Genomic DNA, 27,385 nt, shown 5'->3' on the forward strand with positions numbered 1-27,385 from the left:
TGGCCCCTAAGGGTACCAACTGAGGGACACAGGGCTTTCTCCTGAGGTTATCGAGACCTTTTTAAATGCCAGGCTTTTTCCACTTGGAACAAGATTGTGTGAGATCTTAGGGCAGAAGAGGACCTCTTCGCCTCTATGGATAGCGCAATGTCTCCTCTACTTCTCCCTGAAATCACCCAGCCCCCTTGGGTCTGGACGTTAAGACACATACATGACCCAGAATGCGTATGTATGCGTTTCTTTCCCCGGTTTCTCTGCTCCCGGGATTCTTGGCAATGTTCACCAGCAAGGGTCTTGCCTCCTATTAATGGCGCTGCGCTGGCCGAACAGGATATGTTTCTCAGAGTTAATTCCTCTCCTCGACGGCTCGCCTTGGGCGATTCCGAACAGGGAGGACCTTCTCATCCTTGGTCCGAATGTAGAAACCTTTCATGTCTGGCCCCTAAGGGTACCGAATGAGGTTCACAGGGTTTTCTCTTGAGGTTATCGAGACCATTTCAAGTGCTAGGGCTCCCTCCACTTGGAACTGATCTGGGTAAATTTTACAGGGCAGAAGAGGACCTCTTCGCCTCTGTTGATAGCGCAATGTCTCCTCTACTTCTCCCCGAGTCGCCCAGTCCCCCCCCTCCCCCTTGGGAGGGGCTGAATGTAGTAACACAAATGCGCCTGCATACATTTCCTTCTACTAAAGTTCTTATTACAGAACCAGCTAACTGCCAGTTTGTTTCAGTTCTGGATTTTCTGTAGAAAGAACTGTCAGCGGGCACTTGCCTCGCCACTGCCAGGTTCTGTGTGGCCACTGCGGTTTGCCACGGCTTGGTGGGCGGGGTGCCCTCAAAGAGGCATCCTCATAATTGCCCGGGCCTACGAGGCGCGCGGTCAAGCTTCGCCAGTTGGTTTCAGGGTGCACTCTACCAGAGGGCTCTCCTCCTCTAAAACCTTGGATAGAGGTCTCCCTCTGCAGCAAGTTTGTGATGCGGCAGGTTGTCCTCTCCGCACACATTCATTAGATTTTTATAGTTTGGATGTTCTGCACTCCAGGCTCTTATGCCCTTGAGTCGACATCTCAGCTCATACCTGAACAAGTTTGTGATGCGGCAGGTTGTCCTCTCCGCACACATTCATTGGACTTTTTTAGTTTGGATGTTCTGCACTCCGGGCTCTTATGCCCTTGAGTCGACATCTCGGCTCATACCTGAACATGTTTGTGATGCAGCAGGCTGGTCCTCTCCGCTCACATTCATCAGTTTTTATGACAAGTTTGTGGTGCGATAGGGTTCTCTTCACACACATTCATCGAACTTTATGGGTTTGATGCTTTGCTACTCCGGGCTCTTATGCCCTTGAGTCGACATCTCAGCTCATGCCTGAACAAGTTTGTGATGCGGCAGGCTTGTCCTCTCCGCTCACATTCATCAGTTTTTATGACAAGTTTGTGTTGCGATAGGGTTCTCTTCGCACACATTCATCGAACTTTATGGGCTAGATGCTTTGCTACTCCGGACTCTTATGTCCTTGAGTCGACATCTCAGCCCATCCCTAAACAAGTTTGTGATGCGGCAGGTTGTCCTCTCCGCACACATTCATTGGACTTTTTTAGTTTGGATGTTTCTGCACTCCGGGCTCTTATGCCCTTGAGTCGACATCTCAGCTCATACCTGAACAAGTTTGTGATGCAGCAGGCTGGTCCTCTCCGCTCACATTCATCAGTTTTTATGAAAAGTTTGTGTGGCGATAGGGTTCTCTTCGCACACATTCATCGAACTTTATGGGCTAGATGCTTTGCTACTCCGGACTCTTATGTCCTTGAGTCGACATCTCAGCCCATCCCTAAACAAGTTTGTGATGCGGCAGGTTGTCCTCTCCGCACACATTCATTGGACTTTTTTAGTTTGGATGTTTCTGCACTCCGGGCTCTTATGCCCTTGAGTCGACATCTCAGCTCATACCTGAACAAGTTTGTGATGCAGCAGGCTGGTCCTCTCCGCTCACATTCATCAGTTTTTATGAAAAGTTTGTGTGGCGATAGGGTTCTCTTCGCACACATTCATCGAACTTTATGGGTTAGATGCTTTGCTACTCCGGGCTCTTATGCCCTTGAGTCGACATCTCAGCTCATGCCTGAACAAGTTTGTGATGCGGCAGGCTGGTCCTCTCCGCTCACATTCATCAGTTTTTATGACAAGTTTGTGTGGCGATAGGGTTCTCTCCGCACACATTCATCAAAATTGAATGGTTTAGATGTTTATGCTACTCCGGGCTCTTATGCCCTTGAGTCGACATCTGAAGCTCATGTCTGAGATGTTTTTGTGAGTACACTGCACAGTCGTAGGGGTCCGGACAGCCCCAAGTGCGGCGGCGTGGGTATTGCGTTCCCCGTAGCGCTTAGCAGCGCAACATCGTAGTGAAGCTTTTTGTAAAGGGAACGTCTCGGGTCACATGTGTAACCCTTGTTCCCTGAAAAAAGCGGAACGAGATGTTGCGCTGCTTTGCCGCACTGGGACATCCCAGGACTGCTCTTCAAAAAGAAGTATCTGACGACACCTGGTGACGTATCCATTTATAGCCTGGCCTCAGGTGCATCTAATGATTACATCAGCCGAGGCTATAAATTCCGGTCAATGTTCATTGACGTGTTCCACACATTATTCAGCTCGGCTCACAGCTAAAGCTGTTCCCCGTAGCGCTTAGCAGCGCAACATCTCGTTCCGCTTTTTTAAGGGAACAAGGGTTACACATGTAACCCGAGACGTTTTTGGTTATTGACAGTCATAATGCATATCACCCAATACTGGGCAGGGAGGAGAATTAATGATAAAAAATGACTGAAATATTTATCTGTTTCTCACCCACACCTATCTTATCATATCTGAACACATGGATTTAACCACTGGAGTCAGGTGGATTACATTTTTTTTTTTGCTGCCTTTATGTGGATTTTGGAGCTTTAAAATTTGGGCACCCATTCACTAGCTTTGTATGGACCTTCAGAGTTGAGATATTCATCTTAAAATCATAATTTGTGTTCTGCAGAAGAAATAAAGTCATACACATATGGGATGGCATGAGGGTGAGTAAATCATGAGAGAATTTTTTTATTTTTGGGTGAACTATCCCTTTAACATATACTACTTTTGATTTTTAAAATGTTTTAGAAAATGTTGAAATTACCATTTAATAAGATTAATTAATATAATAATTGTTCATTGTTAGTTCATGTTAACTAATGTGGTACACTAATGTTAACAAATGGAACCTTATTGTAAAGTGTTACTGGTACAAATAAGTACATAAGTACTTAATGAAACATCCTTATATTATTAGTGTTCAATAAACAATCTTACAATATTTGGAGAAAATGTTCTTAGTGCAACATTGTCTGTATGTACTTTTTAAACATACATTTGTTCACTGGGTTATCATAAGAGTGACGGGTGTTTCATTAGTCATAATTTAAGCACATTCCTTTGCGTTTCCATTCATTTTCTCAAAATACAATGCTTCTGTTTTAATGAGGCACCGAAATTCAAGCTCTGAGGGTGTTTAATATATTTAATTGAATTGTTTCTCTGTGTTTGAATAGGAAATAGGAAATAAGGTGACAGAGAAACAGAGGAACATTTATAACAAGCTGTGAATGTGAATGACAGACACTGTCATTTACCATGACAGAAAATGCTTCAGTCACCAAAGTTGTGAACAGTGTGTTATGATTGAAGCAATTGGGTCAGCTTAATCAAAGAATAAAAATAAATCAAATTATTCTTGCTCCAGTACCTGAATATTGAAGGTGTAGTGTGCCTGAATTAAACATGAATTAAATAAAAACATTTAAATGTGTCCATTTATTTAAATTGGTTTATTTATCCTTTCAAATTAATAGACTGATTTTTTAATCAGCACTTCATGGCTTCCATACCTGAGAGGGAACAGTGAATTTATGGAAATGTTAATTTTACTTTGTTGATAAATGCTCAATTAACTTTCTTCAGTTTATGGTTATAACAGCAGGTTAGACTATAGCAATACGTTGCCACCGTGTGGCAGCTTAAATCAGTGCAATTTTAAGCACTGCAGCGATATGAAACCATAACAGAGTTTTGTTAGCCAGAGACAGACCACTTGTTTTAAAATGAATGGGAGAGATACTAGGAACTCTCAATATGGCGGGTCTATAAACGTACTGTGTGATATTTTCAGCGTGGAAAAAAGGGATTTTGTACGCGCAAGATGACATTTTGAGTGCACCAAAATGTTCTGCGCGCGCAAGATGATATTTTGAGCGCACAAAAAGTAATTTTGCACGCGCTTGACTTAAGTTTTGTAAAGCAATATTCTTGCAAAGATTACTATTTTTTTGCATGCGCAATATCTCACTCACTTTCTCCCTTGTATACGCTCTGGGTGCGTTCGGAACTATTATGGCGCTTTTCCACTACACAGTACCAGTTTGCCTCGGCTCAACTCGACTCGACTTTGTTTGGTTTTCCACTGTGTAAAAGTTGTACCTGTACCTGCTTTCGGGTACTTTTTTTCGTACCACCTCCGGCAAGGTTCTGAGCGGGCTGAGGCGATACTAAAATGTGACGTAAAAACAATGCCGACTGCTGATTGGTCAGAGAGAATCGTCACTATTCACTGCGTCATCATTGCGCGCGCCAGACGGAGTATCCAGAATAACTCCGCCATTTTTAAATAGTTTGCACAGATATAGCCTACAAAACTATTATTATGGCACAGCGGGAGCGCCATTTACAGATGGCACTCGATGATGCAGCACATGCCCAAGAACTCGAAGCGGCTTTAAGGAGAGAGGAGATTGCTGCAATGTCGTCCTTCAACCAGGCCTTTCTGGGAACCCTGAGCCAGCTTGTCCAGGCACTGAACCGGCGGGATGCTGTTCCACCGCCCCTGGACTGAAACCCCTTTGTTTATTTTAATTAAATGTTTGCACTACATGTAACATATGTATATAGTTGGATGTGTGAATTTATATTAATATTATATTTTTTTCTATTTGTATGCGTGTTTAAATAAAACCTTTTTGAAACTTATTACAAACAGTGTCTTTTTTTGATGGTTTGCTTTTTTACAAGGGTTTGAACAAGTATTTTCAGATTGTATACTGTGATAACCTTTAATGAAAAACAGCAGAGACAACATATTTAATGATAATGTATTTATTTAGCAATTAAAATAACGCATCAGACCCTCTCGTACATCTCTGCCCTCCTCCTCAACACCCTGTGCCACTGCCACCACAGGCTCTGCTGCTGCAGGTGCATCCCAGTCATTGTCATAGTCCTCTCCGTGACTCTCACAAAGGTTATGCAAAGCACAGCAAGTAAGAATCATAGATTTCACAATTGTAACATCACAGTCATTTCTTTTCATGAGGCAACGCCACCTACCCTTCAGTCTACCAAAAGCGTTTTCAACCACTACCCGTGCTCAACATATTTTCTTGTTGTAGATCTGCTGTTCTACTGTCAGCCGTCCAGTGTCAGTGAATCGGTAGCTCGGTTGAAAGCCCAAACAGACGGTCTGCCGCGGCGACTTTGCAAAGCTAAACAGATCTGAAACACATAAACCATGCACATTTTAGTACGTAATACTGGTAGCTATAAAGTTGATTAAATACTTTGCATATAGTATAGTATTTACACATATGCAAACGTTAGCTATGTTAGCATAACTTAACCTCTTGCGTCGGCTGTGAACAACCGGATTCGTCTCGTAGTCTGAACTCTGCAGTAATTCCCAAACTCTCCTGTTTTTTTCAGCAGTGTTTCGTTTTGCTGCCCTCAGCCTCTCATGAAACAACGTTTGTCTTCTTGCTGTGAGAAACAGCCACATCCCGAGGATCAAAAACAGCATACACTCGATTTCCTCCATTGTCCTGTGTGTGTGGGTAGCGGATGTGTGTCGCGTATAAGATTACGTCACGGCAGTTTCCTGCGGTGTCGCTATGACGACCGGGTATTATTTGTGGCGGTACTGTCTGCAATGGAAAACGGAGCGAAAAGCGAGCCGAGTCGAGGCAAGCCGAGGCGAGCTGGTACTGGTACTGGTAATGGAAAAGCGCCATTAGAGACTCCGAGCTTGCTTTTACACACCCGTATTCCGACAGCTCCCGCCTCCAAGGTAAGGATTGGCTATTAGTGGCTGCTTACAAACGCTCTGTGATTGGACAGTTGAGGTAGCTACAGCAACAACTCGTGTAATTTTTGTAGAGGAGCCAGCAGGCACAATGCTCCAAGATCAATACACACTTTATATTACTGTATGAAATTACCATTACAAAAGATATTTACCTTGTTGATTGTAGACATACCAGGAATACTATAAGGCTTGACTTACTGTAATTTAAAAAATATAGTAGCCTGGGATCATGCAATGCACACATTTTTTTGCAGTCTCAACCAGTTGAGGTTCAATATACTGCACATTTAATTTACCCCAAACTGTGATAGGAGACATAATGAGCCTTTTTCTTTTCTTCCATTTTTTCACATTAATCAATTTGCCATAAGGGTTCTGGTAGAATGCATTAACAGCATACTGCACTTTTCAAGATACCCTACTGATTGAAATGCAAACATAAACAGCTTTTCTAATTTATCATCAAGAATAGAAGATGTTAATTTAGGCAATGTTTATCATATTCATTATTTATAATACACAAGGCTGTCAAAACAATGGGAGATGACAAACTAAAGAAGGTGGACAAAATATAACGTTTATTAAAGAAAATGAAAATACGTTTATTAATTTAATATAATAATAACAAAAAGTAGAATTTTCAGTGGTTGTTGATCCATGGCAGACTGTGATCTGGTCATATTTATTTTAATAAACTGCTCTCTCAGAATATCATTTGGAATAGATAAAAGTGAAATTAAGTTCCCCCAAAACTTCACTATTAAATTTTTACAGTGTAGTTTTACACACAGGAGAGATTATATGAATATCATTTCAGATAAAAGTGGTAGCTAACATGGCCAAGCTAGTAGCTATGTAAGTGTAACTTGGTAACCTAGATAACCAAATACTAGCCAAGAAAAACAAATACTAATATACAAAACAGAGCTAGACAAAAAAAAATAAAATAAAAAATAATCAGTCCCCCCATACTACATTAATAGCAATAAACTGCGTCACATACAAATGTATACAATTGGAATATAGTTGTTAAATTGGTGCAGGGTCGGTTCTAGACAATAAGTCTACGATCAATCAGAATATTCATTCACAAGCTACAGATGATGTGCTAAGCCTAGGTACAAAATAGATATGTTTCTGCAAGAGTCCCTGTGCAGCAGTTGAGGAATAATGGAACAATGCTGAGAGTTGAGTGGTAAATGAGCAGGGATGTTTGTGCACTTCATGCTGGGATCTAGATGACATTCTCAAACAGCTGCATGGAGCTCATAATGTTTTCATCCTAATGAAACGGCAGAGGGAGAAAAGATGTGTCAGTCACGGATTATTACTGCCAGTTTATAGTGAGAATATGTTTGTCACCCACTGACAGTGCAAGCATCCATATCAACATAAATAAAAGGAATGGCAACATTTAACTGACATCCAACACCGAACCTCACATATTTCTAGACAGGATATGAAAACAGCATGATTTAAAGTGGCATTTTTATGTGAACCTTTTTGTAGCTTGGTTTCAATAAACAGAGATTGAGTTCTCTTCTGGAAGTTACAGTATACTTTCTTACAATGAACTCTATATCAAATCACCCCTTTAAACAATCGCATTGTCCTACCTTCTGACAGGTCTCTATGAACTCATCAATGGTGACCGTGCCATCTCTGTTTCGGTCCATTTTCTGTGAAACAAAGCTGATTTCAGAACTTTGCATGCAGGTGGCCATGGCTGGCTGACAAAGAATGACACTGGATTGCTGAAAGAGCAGTACCTGGAAGAATTTCTCCACATGTTTAAATGCAGCATCCTCTTTAACACAAGGAAAAGTGTGCCTGCCCATCATGTCATAGATGGACATCATGATGGCCAGCATTTCCTGAAGGAAGTGATTGCATGTTAATTGCATAAACAACAACTAACTCATTTAACTAATGATGCTATGCCCATTCGGTTAACTCTGATCCTTAATACCTCTTTGGTGATGTAGCCGTCTTTATTAATGTCATAAAGGTTAAAGGCCCACCTCAGTTTCTCTGTCACAGATCCTCGAAGCAGAACAGAGAGGCCGATTACAAAGTCCTGTCAAAACACATGTATTAAAGTGCTTAATTTTCCCAGTTGTGCTGGTTTGCTTGATTAATCTTACGATTTATATGAATATAAACAATTAATTTAACGGGATAAGTACAGAAGCATAACAGATTTACACATAGCACAAAGTCTGTAAAATGACAAATAAACATTTTGAAAATGGCTTTCACTATTTAACAAGGTTCCTTACTTCAAAACGGATAGAGCCAGTTCGGTCCATGTCAAATGCATTGAAAAGGAAGTGTGCATACATGGTTGCATCTGGAAAAGATGAATCCTTAACTCTATTTCTTTAAAAGAACATCTGGATTTAATAACATTCAATATAAAACTATAACTATTTTATTTATATTTTAAACATTCATCCACTGCTATAATGAAGATGCAAATTTCTCAAAATTAAATACATATTTAAAATTATCATTAAATATGTAAAATAATAATTTAATAATTAAACAAACATTAAATAAATAATGAAATCACCAAACAAATCAATACATGTCCCTTGTATTTCATTTTAACACTAGTTTGCATCCATTTTCATTTTAGCATCATACTTTTGTAATGGTAGCTGTGCAGTGTGTAAACCTCACTCCCTTAGCCTCAAGAGGTGCACTAGCAACTGAGGCTAGAGGCTGTAGCCTTTAGCCTCCTTGTTAGAGTACCCGCCTCCCACACCGATTCGACACCGGTTTGAATCGCGTTTGGAGCAGTTTGAGCAGGACCAGTTACAGTGGTGGTGTGACCCCGATGGGAGTGAGGTTACCATTTCATTGATTTTTTTCCGCCCAAAGGGATAGTTTACCCCAAAATGAAAATTCTCTAAATTATTCACCATCATACATCCCAGATGTGTCTGACTTTCTTTCTTCTATAGAACTCAAACAAAGATTTTTAGAAGAATATCTCAGCTCTGTAGCTCATTTCAATGCAAGTGAATGGTGGCCTGAAGTTCGAAGCGCCACAAAGCAGATAAAGGCAGATAATCTCCAGTAATTTAATCAATGTCTTCTGAAGTGATCCAGTCGGTTTTGGGTGAGAACAGTCCAAAATATAACTCCTTTTTCTCGGTTTATCTTGCCATTACAATCTCTAGGGAAGATCATGATTTCAATCTTGATTACACTTCCTAGATGGTACTACAGGTCCTTCTCAAAAAATTTGCATATTGTGATAAAGGTCATTATTTTCCATAATGTAATGATAAAAATTAAACTTTTATATATTTTAGATTCATTGCACACCAACTGAAATATTTCAGGTCTTTTATTGTTTTAATACTGATGATTTTGGCATACAGCTCATGAAAACCCAAAATTCCTATCTCAAAAAATTAGCATATTTCATCCGACCAATAAAAGAAGTGTTTTTAATACCAAAAAAGTCAACCTTCAAATAATTATGTTCAGTTATGCACTCAATACTTGGTCGGGAATCCTTTTGCAGAAATGACTGCTTCAATGCGGCGTGGCATGGAGGCAATCAGCCTGTGGCACTGCTGAGGTGTTATGGAGGCCCAGGATGCTTCGATAGCGGCCTTAAGCTCATCCAGAGTGTTGGGTCTTGCGTCTCTCAACTTTCTCTTCACAATATCCCACAGATTCTCTATGGGGTTCAGGTCAGGAGAGTTGGCAGGCCAATTGAGCACAGTAATACCATGGTCAGTAAACCATTTACCAGTGGTTTTGGCACTGTGAGCAGGTGCCAGGTCGTGCTGAAAAATGAAATCTTCATCTCCATAAAGCTTTTCAGCAGATGGAAGCATGAAGTGCTCCAAAATCTCCTGATAGCTAGCTGCATTGACCCTGCCCTTGATAAAACACAGTGGACCAACACCAGCAGCTGACATGGCACCCCAGACCATCACTGACTGTGGGTACTTGACACTGGACTTCAGGCATTTTGGCATTTCCTTCTCCCCAGTCTTCCTCCAGACTCTGGCACCTTGATTTCCGAATGACATGCAAAATTTGCTTTCATCCGAAAAAAGTACTTTGGACCACTGAGCAACAGTCCAGTGCTGCTTCTCTGTAGCCCAGGTCAGGCGCTTCTGCCGCTGTTTCTGGTTCAAAAGTGGCTTGACCTGGGGAATGCAGGGATGTTTCTACTCCAGACTCAGTCCACTGCTTCCGCGAGGTCCCCAAGGTCTGGAATCGGTCCTTCTCCACAATCTTCCTCAGGGTCCGGTCACCTCTTCTCGTTGTGCAGCGTTTTTGCCACACTTTTTCCTTCCCACAGACTTCCCACTGAGGTGCCTTGATACAGCACTCTGGGAACAGCCTATTTGTTCAGAAATTTCTTTCGGTGTCTTACCCTCTTGCTTGAGGGTGTCAATGATGGCCTTCTGGACAGCAGTCAGGTCAGCAGTCTTACCCATGATTGCGGTTTTGAGTAAAGAAACAGGCTGGGAGTTTTTAAAAGCCTCAGGAATCTTTTGCAGGTGTTTAGAGTTAATTAGTTGGTTCAGATGATTAGGTTAATAGCTCGTTTAGAGACCCTTTTCATGATATGCTAATTTTTTGAGATAGGAATTTTGGGTTTTCATGAGCTGTATGCCAAAATCATCAGTATTAAAACAATAAAAGACCTGAAATATTTCAGTTGGTGTGCAATGAATCTAAAATATATGAAAGTTTAGTTTTTATCATTACATTATGGAAAATAATGACCTTTATCACAATATGCTAATTTTTTGAGAAGGACCTGTATAGGAAGTGTAATCGAACTTGAAATCATGATTGCCAAGGAGACTACTGTCATGATTTATAGTGAAAAAAGAGTTACATTTTGGTCTGTTCTCGCCCAAAACCAATTGGATCGCTTCAGATGACATTGATTAAACCACTTGAGTCGTATGGATTAATATAATGTTGCCTTTGACTGCATTTTTGAGCTTCAAAGTTTTGGTCACCATTTACTTGCATTGTATGGACCTGCAGAGCTGAAATATTCTTCTAAAAACTTTGTTTGTGTTCCGCAGAAGAAAGAAATGTATACACACCTGAGATGCATGGGGGTGAGTAAATGAGGAGAGATTTTAAAGTACAAGCTTTGTGTCTTTTAATTTTCAGTATTACGGTTATCAGGACATCACTTAACTTTTAAAGTAGGACGTCCTCTTCAATAATGACCTTTTCTCACAGAATCAACATCATGCATTCTCCAGTTGAACACATTGCTCAACACTGTTAAGAATGGTCATTGAAGGGATTGTAAGTTTATCTCTTACAGCCTTGTTGTCATTCCTGTCAAATATTAAAGATGGTGCTGCTGTGAATAAGGTTACTTCATTGTCAACGTTTTAGTTGGCATCTTCATTTGCACGAGTTAACATGAAAATTCTCTCGTATCAAGCTGAGCCATAGTTGCAGTGTGAAATTTGTTTTGGCCTAAACTCAGAATGTACAAAGAAACTGATTTTGAAATGTGACATTCACTGTAGTTGATTCATGTCCCGATAACTGTAACCCTGAAAATGAAAAGGAAGAGACACAGCTCATACTTAAATGGAAAATCAACCCAAATATGATACTAAAAGAAAATGGATACAAGTTCTAACATGAAATACAGGGAACATTTAGCAAGTCATTTAGTAAATGAATGATTCATTTGATGATTTTATCATTTTTTAAGGATGTATTTAATGATTGTGTATGTATTTATGCATTTCTTTAATTTTGAGTAATTTGGACCTCCATGTGTTATATTCATATTGAGTCAACTTTGAGCAGTAGCATTAGCTTGAAGCGTTTCATTAACACAAAGTGGTAAAAAAATAAAGAAAAAAAATAATTACACTAATCAAAAACCACCAAATGAAAGTGGAAAATGCAATATCACACTACCTCCTTGAGGGAAGAACTGGGAATATATAGATTTAAACGTCTCCTCATCCACCAGTCCACTGGGACACTCCTATATAGAAAAATGACAGACATACTGAAAATAAACTTTCACTCAAAAGTATAATTATATAACAATGAATAATAATTCACCCAAAAATTAAAATTCTGTCATTTCTTTATTGGTTTAAAAGTGTTAAAATGTAAAAATGTCTTCACATGGCTTATTTGCCATATGATGACATATTCCTTATACTATGATTATTGCAATTATCACTGTATTGGTATACATGTAAACGTAGCCGCTGAGTACGTTTACATGGGAAGTTATATTCGAGCTACCGCAGGTTTTTGTGATGTCGAGCGGCAGTCTTAATCTATCTGTCCAAGTATATGACACCATGCACAATCGAATAGGTGAAGAAAGGACGTCAGCTGAGGACGTGACGTAGACGTTTTCCGGTTGACATTTTGCATCATAGTAGTGCGTTGAAGAACACAGCCACAACAACTTGGCCAACTTTACAGCCACGTGCATTTCTTCTTGACACAATAATTTTGGTGCAGATTAGATGCACAATATCCGTTGTGCCTATGGTGAAGTCGGAAGGATGAAGATTTCACAATTTGCTTCTGGATTGTTCTAACTATACAAGCTCTGCTTTACTTCACTTTCATCCTTATAATCTCTGTGTAAAACATTATAAAAAATTTTAGTCCGTGGAGAAATGTCGTGAAAAGAATAGACGATTAAGAAAATATTTGGTTTGTCTATATTTTTCTTCAGGCTGCATTTTCAATAAAAATCATACTTTTTACCTCATTCTATGAATGGGATACACATGAGCGGGGAGGGGCTTGCTGCCGACCGGCAGGAGCGGGAGAACTGCTGCCAGGGGCGGGGGAGACCCCTTCTGTTCCCCGAAAACACGGCTGGGCGTTCCGTCCGCCAGGGGCTGGAGGTCTGCCTCTGATCCGCCCGGAGAGGTGCAGCTGCCGTCCGACAGAGGGTGGAGGCGTGGCCAAGGAACAAGCTATGGCGTATCGGAGAACCGGCGAGTAGGTTTTTTTTTTTCATCTCTCTCTCCTCTCTCTCTCGCACTGCCGCTCTGCGTTGGCCTTTTCCCTCTCGTTTACATTTTATTGTTTTTTTGGGGGGGCACTACACTGTTACAGGAAGTACCCCCCCATTTAAATTATTTATGTTTCCCTCCCCTTGTCCCCTCCCTCGTCCAGGTAGATGGGGATGACCTGCCGGCAGACTAGGCTTAAAGCACGCCCTCCCCCAGGGAAAGAGGGGATGTACGTCAGGCCGGGGGCTCCCCAGCCTGAGAGAATGAGGGAGGAATGTGGCAGAGCGGAGGATGGGGCCGGGTCGTGATCCTACACACCCGGTCCCGTATTAGGCTAATTAAGCCTCTGAGAGGGATAAAGGTCGACTGCAGAGGATCGTGCGGGAGAGAGATCGTTTATGGACATGTCCGTCATGTGTGTGTTTGTCTTTTAAGTTTATCATTAAAACTATTATTTATATTGTCAAGCCAGTTCTCGCCTCCTCCTTTCCATTGATCCCTTTACAATGATATAAATATAGTCCATGTAAGATCATGAAAAAGTGTTTTTTATATACTTGTTTTATTAAAAAAAGATATTTATTGTTTCCGCAAAGATTGGTGTTGAGTGATGCACATTTACATGTATGATATAAGTATTACTAGGCAGACAGATAGGAGGATTAGTCAATGGACAAAAGAATAATAATTAGAGGCACATCAATGTGTTACAGGTGTGAATGGTTTACAGACTGCTGATCCATCCAAAAATGAACATTTCTAGCATTCGCCATGTGTCCCTGCATTACAAACGAGATAAATCAGTCTCTGAAGGGCACTTTGAAGTGAGAATAATCATTGTAGGTATGCTGTAATATCGCTTTAAACAGAATTTCCAATAAAAATGAATTAAAATGTGAATTTCTTTTTCAGCCGTTCAAAGCTCTTAAAGTGGATGGTAAAGTCTTTGAAGGGTATAGGGCATAGGGATGATCACTTCTGATGAAATGCACCCCAGTGTTGTTGTAGTTGTTTTTGCTCTTCTTCTCTGCTTTGTGAGAAGAAGAGCATTCAACTTCTGGGTTAAATACACGTCGCGCGGCACCTGTTTTTCAGAGCATGCGCATAATGCCGAGGCCTATTGCGGACGGATTGACGTGTATAAATGCTAGATGAACCAATATACAATGCATTATCTAGGTCTGTTTGTTCGATTTAGCAAAAAACAGACTGGTATGATTTCAGTCAGACTAATACGTTAGCATGAGATTTTTAAAAAGACAAATTAATGCTTTAGTCCAACTGAAATTAGTATACATGCAAACGATCTCAGTGAATAGTGACTCAAGTCTGTCAAGCTTGAAAAAGACAGACTGGATGCACTAAATTCCAAGTCTTCCGAAGCGATACGATCATAATATTTCATTAAGAGAGAACAACAAAAGGAAAGTTGTTATTCTCTCTCAAATCAAATCCAATAATTATAAAAAAAATAGAACTAATATCAATTATGGTGGCTGTGTTGATAAAAACATTCCAATGAGAGTTGATTACTTTATTGATACTTTTTTTGGTGTTTTTATTGTCTTTTTTTTTCAAGCTTTGAGAGAGTCACTATTCACTTTCATAATGGCAAAGCAAAGTATTTATTTTTTTTATTTATATTTAGTTTTCCACATAAGAAATAAAGGATATATGGACATATCTTACAGGTTTGGAATGACTCAAGGGTGAGTAAATGATGAATTTTCATTTTTGGATGAACTATCACTTTAAGAATCTTCATAGAAATTCTTGGCTCTTGAGTGACAACAGGCTCACATTTTTAAAACCTCTGTAGAGTGACTGCAGCTCCTTCCTTGTGAACTTTGTCTGAGCCTGCAGCTGCTCCAGACCCTCTGGCTGATGTCGCACCATGGACAACTCCAGATCACCATCAATTCTGTCTGTTAGAGAGAGTGAGAAGGGGAAGACGGGGGGACCAAAAGAGAAGGGAGATGAGGGAGTGTGGAGGTGGTAAGTGACTGATATCAGTTGGGTGCCACTAAGGAGAGGACTTCCTAAGGAGAGAAACATGAAGGTCTGGTGGAAGGTGTGCAGGAAAACCACAGGTGTGGGGTTGAAATAAGGAAGATAAAAACAGACATTATAAACAAGGGAAGAGGAGCTCTAGGGAAACCGACAGGGTAGAATGGGATTTAGACATCTACTCACCATCTATGTGGAATGAGAGAACATATACAGAGGGAAGGGAGGAAATTCAAAGAAGATATAAAGAGAACGGAGAAATGGAGAAAAATAAATTAGCTGGATTGCACCAAGATTACATGACATTAGATGAATGCATGCGAATGTTAGTCTCAGTCATTATTCACTTTCATTGCAACTTTTTCAATCTCTTTTTGTATTCAATTTTGGGTGAACTTTAATTTTAAAGAGCTATTTCTAATTGATATAATGCTTAAAAAGGAACATTTGTTAGTGTAACCCAGTGGTTCTCAACCTTTTTTTCATGACCCTAGTAAGCAAGCACATTGAAGCATCTTCACTACCATGGTTAGATGCAACATGATTTCTATAAAACAAACTATGGCATTTTTGTAATTATAAACAGTAGACCTACTCTAAACACATGTAAAAAAATTTAATAAAATACAAACTATAAATAGTTATAAGTTGTAACAAATTATTATATTCCATAAATTCCCTCATTCCCCTAATGTAGCCTATTGTAAATGTAATATAGCTGAAGAAGGGATATGATAATATCCGCCCTGTTGAGAACCACTGGTGTAACCAGTTCATTTAGATGTTACCACACAAAGCAAATTTTAAGGTCACCTTACAAAACAGTTTTACAGCAATTGCAGCATCAATAAAAACAGCAGCAGATAAACACTGTAAACAGTGTTTTATGTAACAGCTACTGTAAATTAAATAATTTTCCTTAAATCAAAAATAATATTTAATATGACTGAATCAACATAACTATATGGGGTTACACCAATGCAATTCATTTTTAAGAGACTGGTCAGATAACAGGTAACAACTGCATATTTTCTCTTTTTGTTTTTACAGATAACAAGGGGATACCCGAAAGCCATCCTGTGGTTCTTACCATCCAATGGGTCATATGTGCGAAACTGTTTGAGCACCATTATAAACATAAGAAGCACTACAGCACTTGCAAACAGTTCCATGCCCTGAATATCCATTGCCAAGGTTTGTGCAAATAAGGGCCAACTGCGATCAACTTTAGGATTCCTTTAGGAACATTCACAGTGGTCACAAGGTCATGCTGGATTTCAGCTAAACGATTTCAAGACATGCAACAAAACCGAATTCTTTCTCCATGCTCTCTGTATCTTGTTTGGTAAGTCGAGGGTCCACTTCTGAAACAATGCCACACTCCTTTACACTCACAAAACCACAATAACTAATTCGTCATTGGTATATCCAGACAAAGCAATGCATGCACTATGGATTAACATATAACACAATTACAAGCTGTCTTTAAAAGTCAAAAAATGGATATGTTTGAGTTCTGTCCTCGTCCATGTAAATCCATAAACAGCATCTTGTACGTAAACCTCTTGCGGCTTTGGTCTCCAAAGACTAGTGAGTCACGGTCCTTCACTGACCTTATTTTCCATATGGAGTACTAAGAGAGACTGATCTCAAGACACAGACACTCCCTCTTCTCTATGCATATAATGCACAATGATGAGCCAGCCATAATATGAGCATGTATATTAACAGATAAATTGATTTCTGCTCCCACTGAAAAACACATACCTTTAATGTACTATTATCACCATTATAACACTATAAAGATAATAGCTTGACAGAAACACTTTATATTATCTTTATTAATAAGTCAACAAACATTAAACAGTAATGCTTAACAGATTAGTGTTCATGTACAAGCATGAATAAGTATGAATATAAAAGTTTCATGCCATTTCAAACTTCTGAATATACACTTAACTAATGTTGTGCAATGCACTATATAATACAATATTTGTTTACTAGATAGATAAAGTTTGTAGACAAACTTTGATGTAAGCTTGCAGGGGTGGAAAGAGTACTGAAAAATAATACTCAAGTAAAAATAATACTCATATTAAAAATGTAGCACACATACCATAATTTACATTCCCTTTCATGGCTGATTGCCAGAAAGTATAAACATATAGGTATTTCATAGGTGTTTGTGATTGACAACTTTTAAAATACATCACTTATCTATGATACTGTAAACACTACATGAATCTGATTTAAAAAAATAAATAAAAGGGTGACATGATTACAGAAATAAAAAGATGAAAGTTATTTTCAATATCATAATGTATGAAACAATAACATTAAAATCAGTTTATGTGCAGGGTCTAAATTTCCCTTAATGCTGACAGAGAGAGTTACTGTTAATCATAAAACATGTTCAAAACAATGCAAGAAATGCAAAAAGAAAAAAATAGAAAAAATATGAAAACCACAAAAAAAGCAGTGATACTTGGTGCATTATATCCCGCAAAATAGAGGTGGTAGAGCAGTGGTTTGGTACAGGCATTAAAGAACTATTTCAAACAAAAATGAAATTTCTCTCAATTTTTAGTCACCCTTATGCCATCCCGGATGTGTACGACTTTCTTTCTTCAGCAGAAAACAAATTGTTTGTTTTTTTAGAAGAATATTTCTGCTCTTTTGGTTCATACAATACAAGTGAATGGGTGCCAAAAGTTTGAAGCTCCAAAAATCACTTAAGTCAGCATAAAGGTAGCCTAATCCATGTGACTCCAGTGGTTAAATCCATGACTTCAGAAGGGATATGATAGGTTTAGTGAGAAACAGATCCATATTTAAGTACATTTTTAATATAAATTCTCCTTCCTGCTCAGTCAATCTTCTTTTGTTTTTGGTGATTCACATTCTTCATTCATATCGCCATCTACTGAGCAGGGTGAAGAATTTCTAGAAAAAATGCACTTAAATATTGATCTGTTTCTCACCCACACCTAACATATCACTTCTGAAGACATGGATTTAACAACTGGAGTCATATGGATTACTTTTATGCTGTATTTATGTGCTTTTTTGTAGCATCAAAATTTTGGCATCCATTCACTTGTATTGTATGGGCCTACAGAGCTGAAATATTTTTCAAAAAATCTGAATTTGTGTTCTGAAGAAAGAAAGTCATACACATCTAGAATGGCATGAGGGTGAGTAAATGTTGAGAGAATTTTCATTTTTGAGTGGGGGGCGATTGTCCTCCTGTTGAGATACAATGTTCCACAATGATTTAGTTCTGGTATCTTTTAAGGCTGCAACTAACGATTATTTTGATAACCGATTAATCTAACGATTATTAGACTATTCAGTGATTATTTCAACAATTAATCATTAGCTCTTAACCGATTATTCTGCTTGTGTCCTGACTTAAAAGTTTGTATTAAATGTGCTTACAATAAAGAGGAAAAATCATCTTTTAAAAATACCTCTGAATGACATTCACTGAATCAAAGTGGGAAAAATATTTTATACGTTTAATTCAGTAAAGAAATTCACCGCAAAAAAAATCCTATTGTTATCAAGTGTTTTTGTCTTGTTTTCCATTTAAAATGTCTAAAAATCCTTAAAACAAGATACATTTAATTGAGAAGCAACATATAAGATATTTAGACTTGCTTTTAAGAGAATACATTTTAAATATAAGTGTATTTTTTACTTGGTTATACTTCTGCGAGTGCAGTAAAGACAAAATATACTTGTATTCAAGATCTATTCTCTAAAAGCAAGTATAAATATCTTATATGCTGCTCAGATAAATGCATCTTTTTTTACAAAAACTTTTGTCGACAATTTTTTATTATCAACCTTGTCTTGCTATCGCGATCGATGTAATGAACACACCTGTTCTAGATGTATAATATTGGCTAAATATAGAAAATTACTCAAACGTTTATCATCGATATCTATCTATCTTTTTTTATTTTTCAAATAAACATCAAGATTGTTTTATTGCCCAGCTCTATTGATAACATCGCCTTAATGCCACAGTCAAGCAAAGTTTTCCGAGTGAAATGCCCATAATAATACCCAGGTGTTGAGGCATCCTCCACAGTTGGCACCAGATCTACAGCTGCTGTTCAAGTGTGTGATTTGATTTGATGGGAGTCACACTCTCACTAGCCAATCACATTAAGTCAGAACGGGGAAGTAGCGAACACAGATGGTGGGAAAATAGCGCAGTAAAAGTACAGTTACAGCACTTAAAATATACTCAAGTAAAAATAAAAGTATACAATTTTTAAACTACTTAAAAAAGTAAAATTCCTGGGAAAAACTACTTAATTACAGTAATGTGAGTATTTGTAATTTGTTACTTTACACCCCTGTAAGCTTGATTGTTTATTCATTACGAGATAAACAACTTGCTAGCTAAATAAACTGTGAGATGAACGGACAGAGAGACAGACAGATAGATAGATGAATGGATGGATAGATAGATTTGAATTTCTGAACATTACGTTGGCTCCTTTGAACATTCAATCAAGTCAATGGGATTTTTTATGGATTGTCCGCTGTGCGAAAATCATAATTCTGATCAGTTAGAAAAGATATAGCAGAACAGAATTTCAGAACAGCCTTAAAGTCTGTGCAAAGTTTGGTGAATGTGGCTTAAAATATTTGGGTCCTGTCACCTTGTCAGTTATGTTTATTGTGGTGAAAGTATCCTGGATCCAGGATCCTGTTCTGTGTTTTTAGTCTGAGCGCACGGTTTTGGCATTTTATTCCTTGCCGTGTGATCTTCTATCCAGTCTGTGTTTACATGTTTGGAGCATGGAGTTGGAATCTGAATACTCCTGCTTCATGTCTCGTCTTTGTGAATGCATGCTTTAGGATAGGTTCTTTTGCCATGCGCTCCTCTGACTTGTCTTTTATGTTTTGTTTGAGCACATGGTCAGTGATGGTTTAATTGACTATATGCTCTAGTGCAGGGGTACTCAATTAGAAACCTAAAAGGTCCACTCACCAAATGTTCCTTGCGTCCAGGGTCCGGAACAGTGATAGTCAAAATCCAAAAACAGAACTCCAACAAAAAAGGTGGTAAATCCCACAAAACGTTCAAACTATGTACAAAAGGTGATGTGGTCTGGCCTTATTAGTGTGAAAAGTGACACCTTTTTTGTGCCACCAGTTCTTTAAACTTGGGCATAAAAGGTGTGAGGGCCAGGCGGAGGCACTGATGTAAGTGTTCATTACTGAGGGTGCTCCTGTATTTGTTTTTCACCATATTCATGGTTGAAAAGGCAGACTCACAACAATATGTTGACGTTTCACGTTACCACTCTTGACAATGGCAACCGTCTCGTTGCAAATTAAACACATTGGTTTTGTGCTCCCCGCCGGCAGCACAAATGCATAACTGTCAGTCCACTCTGTCTTAAATTCGCGATTTTCAGAATCGACTTTTCTCTTTTTGTCAGGTTTTGAGCACGCCATGATTTTCGCTTGCAAGGAAACAGGTACCGCAGATGGATTAGCGCCTGCGTTGCGAATGACACACACACACACACAGCGGCCAACGAGTGAGTGAGTTGTCATGGTGATTACAGTTATTACAGCTCCTGATTGGATCTTTGGATTGGACAGACACAGAAGATAGATAAACCACATCTAGTAGGAAAACAATATAGACGTGAAATCACGCACCAATGAAAACTCGCTTGGATCATGACTAAATTATATAATGTTGATTTTGGCTTCGGTCCAAATTGTTTTGCATCTGGGTCCGGATGCAGACCGCGGTCCGCCTATTGAGTACCCCCGCTCTAGTGTCTTGTCATTGTGTTCGGTGTGAGCACATGGCTTCTGTCAGGTTTGTTTGCATGTGCTCTCCTGTCTCTTGTCTAGACACTGCCCCCTCGTTTCCTAGTTATTAGATAATTTGCTTCACCTGCTTTCCCTCGTTACCCTCCTTATTTCAAACAGTGTTTCCTGTCCTGTGCCATTTAATTTAGGATGTTTCCCTGTTAGGTGTGTGTCCTGTTGGCCCAGTCCAGTCCAGTCCAGTCTGATCTGGTCCAGTCTTGTCCAGTTCATCCAGTCCTGCCAGTCTTCAGCGCTTGGCCTGGACTGTTACTTTCCCCCTCTAATTACTTTTCATTAGTTTTATTTTCATTTATGTTAAAAAAGCCCATTTACAGTCAGCAACGGTCTGGTGCTGACCACCAGGAGGCGGAGGCGGAGGTGCCAGTTGTGGACCACCAGGAAATAGAGGAGCCAGTTGCTAACCGTCAGGAGGTGGAGGGGCCAGCTGCTAACGACCAGGAGGCGGCTGAGTTTGCAGCAGTTCTTCCCATTGCTCACAGAAGCAGCACGAGACGAGTTCCTATGTCTGCTGCAGCTTGCCAGGAGGGGTTCAAATCTGCTACAGCTTCCCTAGAGGCCGCCAACATTCCATCTACCTTATTGGTGGCCATCCCCCAGTCTGACCCCTCACCAGCGGCCAACATCAATTCCCCTGCAGTCATCTGCCAGTCTATCCAGTCCCCTGTGGCATCGACAAGCCTGTCCATTCACCAGCGGCCACAGTCATGTTCCCTGCAGTTGCCGCCCATTTTGTCCAGTACCCTGTGGCTGTTGACAAGTCTGTCCAGTCCCCTGTGGCCGTCAAAAAGTCTGTCCAGTCCCCTGTGGCCATCGACGAGTCTGTCCAGTAGCCACCCAGTCTGACTCTTCACCAGCGGCTGCTGCTGCCCAATCTGACCCTTCGCCAGCAGTCACCGCTACCCAGTCTGAACCATTGCCAGTGGCCACTGTGCCTGACCTCGTTCCTGTTCCACTGGACCGTGCCCCTATCTGGACCCTTCTCCCATGCCAATGGACCCTGCCCTCTTCCTCAAGCCTCCTCCCAGGCCGCTGGAACCCTCCAACTTTCTGAAGTCTTCCCACTGGATTCCCCCATCCTCCCTCCCTTGGTTGGTATTTCCTGAGCCTCCTGTCCTGCCCTGGTCCGTCCTGACTGCCTCACCCTGTGCTGTGCCGCCTGCCTCAACCTGGTCTGTGCTGCCTGGCCAACCCTAGTTTGCATGACACTCATGTTCTGTTTTTCATGTGAGAGTATGGTTTTGCCGTTTTATTCCTTGCCGTGCGCTCTTCTGTCCAGTTTGGTTTACATGTTCGGAGCATGGTGTCTGGATCCTGACTCTGCAGTCTGGTTTGGTTTTGTTTCTGAGTCGGGATCCGGATACTTGTGTGCCATGTCTCATCTTTGTGAGCTCATGGCTTTAGGATCGGATCTTTTGCCATGCACTCCCCTGTCTTGTCTTTTGTTTGAACACATCGTCAGTGATGTTTTCATTGGCCATGCACTCTATGTCTTGTCATTGAGCTTGGTGTGAACACATGGCTTCTGTCAGGTTTGTTTGCCATGTGCTCTCCTGTCTCTTGTCTAGACCTCGCCTTCTCATTTCTTTGTTATTAGTTTATTTGCTTCACCTGCTTTCACTCATTACCTCCTCGTTTCCTTCCCTATTTAAACTCACTGTGTTTTCTATCCCCTGCCAGTTAATTTTGGACTTTTTCTGTTCTGTGTGTGTCTTGTTGGTCTGGTCCAGACCAATCTTGTCTAGTCGAGTCCAGTCCAGTCCTGTATTGTACAGTTCCTCCAGCCCAGCCAGTCTTGAGTGCCTGTCCTGAATGGTTACTTTCCACCTCGTGGTAGTTTTTGTTTGTTTTGTTTTCATTTACAGTACTTATTCTGATTCATCGCCTCTCTACTCCAAAACCTGACATAAAATGTGTAAGAAAGGTCAATATTTATAATTTTGGTTAATCTTAGTTAAGAGATTTTGGAAAAAGTCTGTCTGTAGAATAACAGTACTGACATTGTTGAGCTAAAATAATAACTTGTAAATTAAAGTTATTATAAAGTTTTACCAATTTGTCTAAAATGGGAACATCTAATGTTCAAAAACTTTTTATGACTTGATATGTGGCTTTCTGCAAGTCATATTCTTCAGACTATGACTGGGCTGACTAGACAATTCCAAAATTAAACTTCCATTGTAATGTCAATCCTCAGAATCTTAAACCTATTAAAATATCCATAAAGAACCCATAACATAACTGCCCCAGTCTACTTCACTTAATGTGCTTTTCAGTTTTATGCATTAGAGGAAGGACTTTATGACTGCTTTATGGATCTTCAGTGCATGAAAACGCTGTGCAAGTCTTGTCTGAGCATTTCTCTAAACTTTTATCTTTTTAAAACATAGGTCAAACTGCTGTCTATTTATCTTAGAATTAATTTTGATCTGACTAATCAAAGTTATTTAAATAAAATATCTTTATGATGACCTTAAAAATAATTGGTGTAGAATCCAGTGAAGAGGGTGAATTGTCCCACCCAATCATGTGTCTGTCCTTGTTTCTATATTTTTTTAGGCAGATGCTATTTGCACCCCAGTGCAAATAGTGGCAGACATTATTTTCACCCTAAAGGATTCTGTGTTCTGTGTGCCCCCTGCAGGAATACAACTTTGTGTCTCAGAAAACACAGTGAGTGACTGACAAATTGTGCAATTTGGGTCTGTAGGTCTGTTCCCCCACAAAACTATATCGTTTGAATTTTGAAAACTGAAATATTTTGATTGATAGATGGATGACAGACAAGCAAAGGGAAATGAAGCTGTGATACTTTAGATTTTACAAATTAATTTAAAAAACAATCACAGGGAAGCATGCCACGAAAAAAAAAAAGCACAACCCACCTGCTTCTAAACCTACATTTTTGCTAAATTATTTTGTTCCATGTATCGTTGCAGTTTCCTGGTGAAATGAACACATGAGGTGCTACAACAATGCCTATTATTCACTTTCTCAATAATCACAAGTAAAACGACAGATGCCCTGTTCCTCACACAATCCTATCATATGACATCTATACACTTTTACCATATAGCATATGACTTGTAAGTTGATACATTTCAACATTTGCATTACATAACCAACTGCATTTACAAGCTTGTTCAATCACAATTAAATTGTGCAGTAGCTCAACTGACAGAGCATTGTGCTTTCAATGCTGGGGTATGAGTCCGGAAGAGCACACAAATTGACGTGAGCCAAATGAGGTGTCATAGATGCACCACAAAATGATGTTTTTCATCTTACATTTGCTTTTATGATACTATTGGGTTTAGGTTTAGGATTTAGGGTAGGATGTACTGTAGGTTATGTTGTTTTAATACCCTATAGAGCATTAACCTTTAAAAACCTCATCTGCTTTTCAACTCACATTTGCTTTTTTTATGACACTATCAGTTATGTTTAAAGTTTAGGGTAGGGAGATTTTTATTTTATCTAACCTTAAAGCCTCATCTGTTTGGGAGAACATTTAACTTACTTTTAGCATCACACATTGAACATTTCACCTTAGAACTGCTATGACACCTGAACCACATTTTCATGACATCCCTCTGGATTCATTCAAAGCAGTCTCAATTGAATGTCTGCTTTTGAAGCCTGACTGATTGTCATCTAGCATATTTGCCTTTTTTAACTATACTTTTAATTGAAGTTTAAATGTGTTGAGAATAATATGAGAATAGGCCCACATACTTTAGGGAAGATATTAAAGATTTATAACATGAAAAAACTTTACCCATCATTTTATGGACCTGAGTGCATAAATGTGTGATGGAGAAAAGGATAGCTGATTGCTGATGACTTTGCACTTATTAATGCATGAGTTTAAACCGAGCATAGGCATCAGTGAGCATTGGGGTAAATCAATAGAGCATAGAGGACAAGCCACTGGCACTGACAACTTGCAAAACCAACTTTCTCTGTCTGTATGCAAGTTACGATTACTGATGTGCACAGACAAGAATTGCTTGATATCTATCCAAGCTACAGTAAGTGATGTAGGACAGGAGCAAAATTATAAATAGTAATAAATGCAGACTAAATACTGTATATACATAAAATATACAACTGCACAGCTGAAATACAAATCCAGTGCTGATCCACTGAGATAAGGAGAAATGCAACTGTGCATATTGTTTGTGATTAGGAAACTGTTGTGCCAAACTTTGTAGTTTCTATTAGGTGATGCGTTGCAGAGTCTTTACAGTGTGCGTGAGGGTGAATATTATCTCAAGGGAGCAGTGGCGAATTCTCAGGGCCAGCAAAGCCTTCTCTGCTGGCCTAACATTCCAAATAAATACATCATTTTCATCCTTTCATTCTCAATCACCTTTTTGCCTATGTGTTTTGAATCTCTTTACACTCATAATTAATCTACAAACAAATAGAGAAAAACTAAAAGTTTATCCAGTCAGAATTTATTCCTTGATGCATACAAGAGAAGTGTGACAACTATTTCACAAATCACATGCAGTGTGTGAGTCTGAGCTCCACCCTGTCAGGCCTTCAGAATTTCTATAGAATCCCTCAACAGTGCAAATGAATGAGCAACTGAAGTCAGATTGTCAGATACATCAGCCAATCAGATTGATTTATTTGTTCTTGGTGGGTGTGATCTTTAGGATATGTCCTGGTTGAGGCCTTCTAGCAGGCCTTGAGTGACGCAATCACGCTTTAAGTGGCGAAATCTTTAAGCGAAAAGCGCCATATCTTGCTGACAAGTCGTCTGTCATCACTGCCACTATTACCATTGAGAAAGAGATCCTTATAGATTTAAAAACACAAGATGTTCTACATTACCGTGTGACTGCTTCATTTTTTTTTATCAGGAAAGGAGGACTGATTTTCACTTCAAGCAAATTGGTAAGTGCTTTTTGCTTTCTAAGTGTAAATTAGGCTGCTATTCAGTGTCGGATCAAGTTTTGAAAAGTAGTGCTGCGTTCCATACAACTCGGAATGTCGAATTTTCCAAATTCCTACTAGGAAAAGTTAAATGGAATGTATCTTGAAGTCAGAATTACAACTTGTAGGCTTGTGCAGAAATTCTCAACTTTGATTTCGCCGAGATGCAGGTGCATGATGTCACACAAACATGTCGACACTCAGGGAGATATACAAAGTAAGTGATGAACATTTACTTTATTAAGTAATATTGATAAATGAGTTATTGTTTCCACATTACATGATAATAAAGCTTGTTTAACAAACGCCAGCAGGAGCAGGTGTATAAAACATTATAATCTCTTTTGATAATCGAACACTTGAAGCACAAATGCTAGCACTGCAGCATTGTTTATCAGTTGAGTTGCTAGGAGACATCTCTAATGAGTTTCAAACCCCTGCTAAGCAAACGGAAGCATTGCAGTTTTGTTTCCTTAAATGTCATCTTTTGAATATCAGGCAATGGAAGTAGGAATATCCCACATCCAACTTGAATGGAACGCAACATAACCGTATACACTGACGAAACAAAATATATTGCAAGCAACATTTAAATTGCAAATATTATTAGATACATTTTTCCAGGTATTATAGACCTCCTTGGTAAATTCATATGAAAAATTATGATTTTTGAATGTCTGTTCAGGAGATGTTCATTTCACAATACAGTTATGCTGCAGTTAAAATTAGGCTTGCTTGAGCATTAAGTGTCATTTCAAGTTTTTAAAATGTCAATTGGTATTATTAGTTAGCTGCGACATGGGGCATAGGGTGTCTTATTCATTGTGAAACTGTGTTTTCTTAACTTCTAGTTAACTAAGACTAGTGGCATGGATCACACTGAAGGCCTACCTAGACTTTTAATGCTCAGCCCGCCACTGCAAGGGAGTGTCTCCATGCAAGTGATTAAAACTCAGTGTAGCTCTTAATTTAATGGCCTTGATGCTGAAACAGCATTATAGTCTATGAGTTAGATACATCAGACATGGGGTATTACTTTTAGATCTGCAAGTATTTATACATTGTTTATGTGGGGAATCATGGGAGAACCATCATAGATGTAATTATAACAAAGTACTGCACCTAGCAAAGTGAATCTCAGGATCACTAAGTGATGTGTAAAAGTGTGAATCATGAACATGCTGCATTGGACTGATTGTCATAAAACAAAACCATAACATTCTCTAAAGGATACTGGATCATGTTGATCTTAATCGGTATGACTTGACTTCTTTTTTTCTTCCGAGGAACACAAAATGAGATGTTAAGCAGACTGTTAGGGACTGACAGCCTCAGTCATCATTCATTTTTATTGTGTGTAAAAATGATGCACTGAAAGTGAATGGGGATTGTCATTCTGTTAA

General features: G+C 39.3%; 1 protein-coding gene across 2 annotated transcripts in view; it reads right to left on the bottom strand.

The window, feature by feature from the left end:
* Positions 1-7,396: 7,396 nt before the first annotated feature.
* LOC127635949 (calsenilin-like) overlaps positions 7,397-27,385 on the bottom strand; it is a 132,010-nt gene continuing 112,021 nt past the window's right edge. The window contains exons 1-8 of one of the 2 annotated variants that reach the window (XM_052116259.1): positions 16,264-16,360; positions 14,967-15,091; positions 12,097-12,166; positions 8,442-8,512; positions 8,132-8,239; positions 7,932-8,036; positions 7,779-7,841; positions 7,397-7,444 (exon numbers count right to left, since the gene is read on the bottom strand). In XM_052116259.1, the coding sequence (XP_051972219.1) occupies positions 7,397-7,444; positions 7,779-7,841; positions 7,932-8,036; positions 8,132-8,239; positions 8,442-8,512; positions 12,097-12,166; positions 14,967-15,091; positions 16,264-16,360 (687 nt within the window). Of the gene's footprint in view, positions 7,445-7,778; positions 7,842-7,931; positions 8,037-8,131; positions 8,240-8,441; positions 8,513-12,096; positions 12,167-14,966; positions 15,092-16,263; positions 16,361-27,385 lie in introns of those variants that run through there. The other variant, XM_052116258.1, reaches the window with a different exon arrangement.

This window comes from Xyrauchen texanus, chromosome 43 (genome assembly GCF_025860055.1).
Source record: "Xyrauchen texanus isolate HMW12.3.18 chromosome 43, RBS_HiC_50CHRs, whole genome shotgun sequence".
Taxonomy (NCBI): Eukaryota; Metazoa; Chordata; class Actinopteri; order Cypriniformes; family Catostomidae; genus Xyrauchen; species Xyrauchen texanus.